Source organism: Vanessa cardui, chromosome 2 (genome assembly GCF_905220365.1).
Source record: "Vanessa cardui chromosome 2, ilVanCard2.1, whole genome shotgun sequence".
Taxonomy (NCBI): domain Eukaryota; kingdom Metazoa; phylum Arthropoda; class Insecta; order Lepidoptera; family Nymphalidae; genus Vanessa; species Vanessa cardui.
Window position 1 is genome coordinate 15,190,801 of NC_061124.1, and position 6,411 is coordinate 15,197,211.

A 6,411-nucleotide genomic window follows, 5' to 3' on the forward strand; every position below is an offset into this window, starting at 1 on the left:
AATCTGCTTGTTTACAAATGGTAAATATAGTATCTTATAGATATAAAGATCGTATGTATAAGATTCTACCTTTGTATGTTAATCCTTTAAATGTGATAATTATTATTGTTAACACACATAGGCTTAGAGTATGTTATTATTACTCCACTGATTTGAATGACACAATTAACAAAATTATACCAGATAGCCTTACCTCTGACAATATTTAGTATAATGACTCCTTAATATATAATAACTAGCTGACCCGGCGAACTTTGTTCCGCCTTAATGGCAATAAATAAGCAGTTTTTTTTTTATTTTATTCGAAAAATACAAAAAAAAAATTAAATAACTACATTAATCATTCATTATTATTTCTGTATTTGAGTACATAGGTTGCTCTTCACTTAAGCACCTTGTGATACACGACATTTTTTGTTTTATTATCAGGCGCAAAAACAAACAACGCAGATGATCTTCCGACCCGTGAACATGCCACGTATAATTGACCATGGGAAAAACATGAATGTTCTAGATTTAAACCACAAACTTTTAAGGATTGGCCTTGTGATTTGTTGATTGTCATGGCAAATGCAAGACGTATCGGAAATTGAAGTCTTTTAAATTCAAACGGCATATCGGTTGGGATCATCGGGATCCTCGGAATGAGAACTTCCTCACCTTTGAATTTTCCTATCATTATCGTAGCGTAAATTACATTGTTCATCAATTTACTAACCACCAAACGCGTACCGTTGCACAGTTTTGGTTGGTTTATGTTTCGAAGCATGATTACTACGGAGCCAACCTTTAGGCGTAAATTGTGCGGTGGTAAGCCAGGCACGTCCAAAGAGTTTAAAAATTCAGTTGGATAGTTGGTGGCTTCATCTTCATTTGTGACGCAGTCAATAGATTTGAATGAATGCATTGTTCCAATGATCTTATTTTGAATTATGTAGTTCAGGTCATCTACGTCTTTATTCTTAGCCGCTAAAATTGCTCGCTCACTCAACCATTCATTATTTTTGTAGTTAGAAATAATATTTGGAAATACATTGTTGATAAGTTCGTCTTTTGATGAGACAAAATTACAGAAATTATTTGGAAATGATATTAATCCGCTCGATTCATCGACAGGTACTTGACCATTACCGATAGTCAGCAATTGCTCCGAGAAATCTTCAGCAGATGTATCATTAAGCAATGTAACTCTCATGTTTGTTGTCAGCTGCAGTTTCTTCACATAGCGCCATAGATTTGACGATTTGAGGCAAGCGTTTATTTCGTCGGCAGCCGTAGATCTTGGAATTACTGGCAGTATTTGGCGGAAATCGCCAGACAGTAAAATCATTGCTCCTCCAAAACATCTCGAGTCATTGCGTAAATATTTTAATGTTCGGTTAAGTGCTTCTAATGCACGTTTATGCGCCATTGTGCATTCGTCCCAGATGATGATTTTCGATGTCGCTAAAACTTTGGCCATTGCTGAGTGTTTTGCAATATTACACGTTGGTTCTTCAATAGTTTGAAGATTTAACGGTAATTTGAATGCTGAATGAGCCGTACGGCATCCTTCTAACAATGTGGCTGCTATTCCAGAAGAAGCAACTGCAACCGCTATGTTGGATCTCGCCCGAACCGTTGCTAAAACTAATGACATAAGGAATGTCTTGCCAGTTCCACCAGGGGCATCTAGGAAATATAAACCACCATTTTCATCAGCGATTGCCTTCATTAAACTATCATAAACTTCCTTTTGTTGGTAATTCAACAGGGGTACATTCCTTTGAACTACTAAATCTAATTCCTGGTGATCATATTCACGTTCCTGTTCCAATTCTCGATTAAATGCGTCATTCATTTCACGATTTGGCGCTGGCATTCCTAACCTGATTAATAAATTACCGCACATGAGGTAACACATATCTTCGATCAAGAGTAAAGCACGATTATGTATCTCCTCATTCATCTCAATATCGTGATTTCTGGAACTGACACGACTTTGATGTGAAATATCTTCTGACATACTATCCTTGTATTTGTGCCACAGGTTACACGGGTTTGATGGAAAACATGTCGAAATTATGATAGCGAATAATGTGCGTATCTGACTTGGAGATGCAGAGATAATGGCTTCAGCGATTGTCGTATCCATACCCATTGGGGTATCGTTTTCTAATAATTTCAATTCTTCACATGCAGCACGATATGTTGGGAATATTACACCATTAACAGTTCGTAGTGTCTCAAATGAAGTTGGCCAACGCACATTTACCAGAAACAACCGCAAATAGAAACATTCATCATTCTTTGGATGAACTGTATACATACGACCAAGAGCATTAGTAGAACGCACATCTGGATACCCAGGAACCGCATCACCTTGCTTCCGTCTTTGAAAATTCTTGGATGAAGCATTCCAAGTATAATAACGTGGCATCTCCGAGTAAAGCAAAGTTCGTGCAAACTGATCGCTTTGGCAGATTGCAAAAAAACTGGTCAATGTAGTTGCTGGAGGTGTTTCAGCACGTTGCGTAGCATTCGAAGCCGTGAAATATACTCGTTGACCATTCTCCAGATGCACCGCCAAATGTATAACAGTAGGATGACGTTCGTGAATGGGAAATGCGAATATACGCCAAATCGCTTCATTACAGTTCACATAACGACCAACTTGATAGCGTGAAATTTCATCGTTGGTATTCGAGGATTGCAATCCAAAAACCGCCATATCACTGCCTTTCGTGACATATTTGCAAATATCTTTTATGGACTTAACTGAATTGCAGTATTCAACGTTGCAATGTGTCTTGAACGTTTTAGAAATAAGTGGCGAATATGGAACAATCCAATAGTTGTCGACAACAAAATCCATTCTTTTCACTTTCGTTGTGACAGTTCGACCGTTGTCATCTGGTGATCGACGCCGATACAGCGGATACCCATCGTTGCCAGTGACAGTCTCCGCCGTTAATTTCCGTGGATATCGTTTAGAGCACTTTCCATCGACCATGCAAGGTGATTGGGGGTTGATGGAACCACACGGTCCATGAATCATATTAGTAGTAACAACATCATGTAGGTCTGGATCGACTTCATGATCAGGAATCTCGGCACATATGATATCATCTATTTGGTCAGGCTGAATTCTTTCCACTAATCAAATAAGAATGTGTGCGTGCGGCAGGCCTCGCTTTTGCCATTCGATTGAATACATCCAGCATCGAGTATCTCCAAAGACGCGTTGTTTAACAATAAAGTTCATCGTGAGTTCAGACGTGGCTACCAATGTACGTCGCCGGCAGAATAGTTAATCGACCAATATTAGCTGCATTTCCTTCAGTAATAACTGCATCACGTAAATGGATGTACTCCTCAGAACGCAGTTTGGCTTGGTTCAACCTAATAAATGTTAAACGTTCCGTTTCTATTTTTACATACATGTCAACGCAATACTGCTGAAACAATCGACGAAACCGCAGCAATTAGTTGTCAGCATTTTGACGAATCATCAAACGATATGCATAATAATTCATTGAGCTAACTTTCTTTGTAGTTTCTTCACCTGAAATTAAAAATTTGATAATTAACCATTTCAAAGGCAAATAATACAGACATTAACCATTATTAAGATACTGATACTTTACCATTCAATGGATTTATCATTTTAATATTAAAATAATATCCATCTTCTCCTTGCCAAAACATCAGTGGGTATTGCAATGCGTCATATGATCGATGAGTTTTCGATATTTGTTGCAGTTGCCCAGTATCGCGACGTGTAAGCACAATATCGCGTTTTTCCAATTGTTCACCAACAATCAGGATGGCAACTTCGTCTACTGTTGGAGCATTAAATGTGCGTTCGTGTGTTCCAGATGGTCGTTTATCTGCTTTGATGACAACTTTATAGTCATCATTTGGCATGCGCTCTAAAGCACTCTTAAACAACCTGACCAACGCATGATGTTCATGAAGCAGACACTGCAAGTCTTGAAGAATTGCTCGCTTCATTCCTGCATTGATCCCTAGGCGTCGATCAAGTTGTTCTTCCATGTTGCCCATGAAATATATTTGTAAAAATTTATTCTGTGTATCTTCGAAAGGTAGTAATGATCCAATTCGATGTTGAATCTGTCCTTGTATCTACAAAATAAAAACCAGACAGTATTAACTAGGTTATAAACACTTTTTCTGTGGGAGAGTAGTATAATACATACCAATAGATAAAGTAAGTTATTCTGTAACTACATTCTATGTAAGTACAAAAATAAATACCTTAAATGTCGGATTAAAACCTCCTTCTTCGATAATGTCTGCCCCAAATGACGTCATTTGGAAACAACTATTGTATTTTCGAGTATTTGCAAGAAAGTGGCCTGATTCTTGTGTTTCGCCGCAAAGCAATGAATACAATGGCTCATGTGGCGGAGTCAACACTGGCAATTTCACTTTACCATTAACGCAGCATAATCCAGGCGTTTCTCCGGAAAACTTTAATGCACCACAATACTCGCAAACAACGTCCATTTGCCCAATGCAAACGCTAGGATGCAAGCTGTAATCATTGCTGCAATCGTATCGAAACGCAGCTCGATTCAAATCAGCTAAATATCTTGTTCTGCGTCGCAAATTATCTATTTGTTGACTTCTGTTGTTCGCTCGACGATTCTGCATTGCCAACCGAGCTGTTTCACGGGCTGCTTCACTTTGCTCTCGTGATTGAGAAGCACGAAGTCGAGCCATACTATTGCGGCGCTGTTCACGTGCAATTTCTTGTTCTTCTTCAGTCCTTTCATTTGCAGTATTTTGTATTCTTCTTGCATTACGGCTTTGTCGGGAAAGATTCGATCGTCTTGGTCGCGGCATTATTAATTAAACTTCACTTCACTTCAATCCACTTGTTAATTATTTATTTAATAGAAATAGTTTTAATATTGATTTCTTACAAATATCAAATTGTCATCCATACGTCATTACAAAGCTGTCATTTTACGTCAATTACATAGCTGTCATTTGCGTTTTGTTATTCCAAGTCTGATTCTTTTTTGTTATACCACGTTTTATAGTGACTGACGTTTCATGTCAAGTCACACAGGAACGCTGTCGAACGGGATAAAAAGTATCCTATGTCCGTCTCCTGGCTCTAAGCTACCTCCTTACCAATTTTCAGCCAAATCTGTTCTGCCGTTCTTGAGTTATAAGTGGTGTAACTAACACGACTTTCTTATATTTATATAAGATAATCAACATATACCGATACTAAGTTGCGTAAATAATGTAGTTTTAAATAAAAAACAATAAATATTAAAAGCAAAGAGATTCATTAAGAATTTGTTTAAATTGGTAATATCAAGAAAGAGCTATTCATTCGTTTATTATTAATTATGAATATAGCTGTTTAAATTTATAATTGAATATTTAATTTAAACAATAATTTAGAGAAGTACGATATTAGTAAAATTAAATAGTGCAAGCTGTGCTCGAGAAAGCTACGAGAAGCTATTAAGTATAGACGTAAAAGTTTGACTGATGGATATTAGAAACGAGTTGGAGATTTATAAAACTTCAATACATTATACTCCTATACTATTTCAGCTTTAAGAGGTCAATGTATTGTTACTATACTCAGGATAGACTTTAATGATCACGCTGTTAGTGTTTTACAGATGATACCTGGATGTATATTATCATCTCTTGACTATTTTTTTTTACGTACTGAAAATCGTTTACAATGACAATTATAAAACAATGGTTACAAGACGTTCTTAACTAATGTTCAAATCTGGGTCATTGATTCTTCTTTTCGTGTTCGAAAAAAGACATCTTGCCGAAATATAAACGTGGTGGTGAAGGGAATCCAACTAACCGTATTGGAGCAGCGTGGTGGAGTAAGCTTCATTTTTTTTTCTCAAAAGACAGTGATGGCATTTGATCACTTTACTTCACAAATTAAGTCAAACCAAAATCCACTAAGTCTCTTTCGCTAGTTCATTTTACGTCATATTCCTTGCCTTAAGTCCCGTCACTGATAAAATTGCTCTTGATAAATGATTAATAGGGCGACGACACAAACTTCAGTGAGACTATTTAAAGAAAAACTAAAGCAAAATATGACGTGTAAGGCCCATATAAATTCCTCATAAGAAACACATTTTTACTTCAAACGCTATATATTTAGTTCAATGTATGTTCATACTATGAGAAAAAATATTGTATGAAAAAATTACAAAAGAGGTCTTATTGCTTTCAAGGAGGTTTTAGGCTTCCACCACGTTACTCAATTAATATGTATGGATAAAAGGGACACGTAAGTCAGACGTTTCAATTACGTCACAATGTGTCATATCATCGCAGAGCGGTAACTGTATCACAAGCAAATGAAATTTCATTAGTAACTCTTTGTTAAGATAAGTAGGTTCTAACCTATCG

At 36.8% G+C, this 6,411-nt stretch overlaps 1 protein-coding gene across 1 annotated transcript; it reads right to left on the reverse strand.

Annotated features, from left to right (window-relative positions):
* Positions 1-386: 386 nt before the first annotated feature.
* Positions 387-4,805, reverse strand: LOC124541727. Its single transcript, XM_047119668.1, has 3 exons — positions 4,664-4,805; positions 733-3,135; positions 387-394 (listed from the first exon to the last, which is right to left on the reverse strand). Exons 1-3 carry the CDS (start codon positions 4,803-4,805, stop codon positions 387-389), a joined length of 2,553 nt encoding a protein of 850 aa, XP_046975624.1.
* Positions 4,806-6,411: the final 1,606 nt, after the last annotated feature.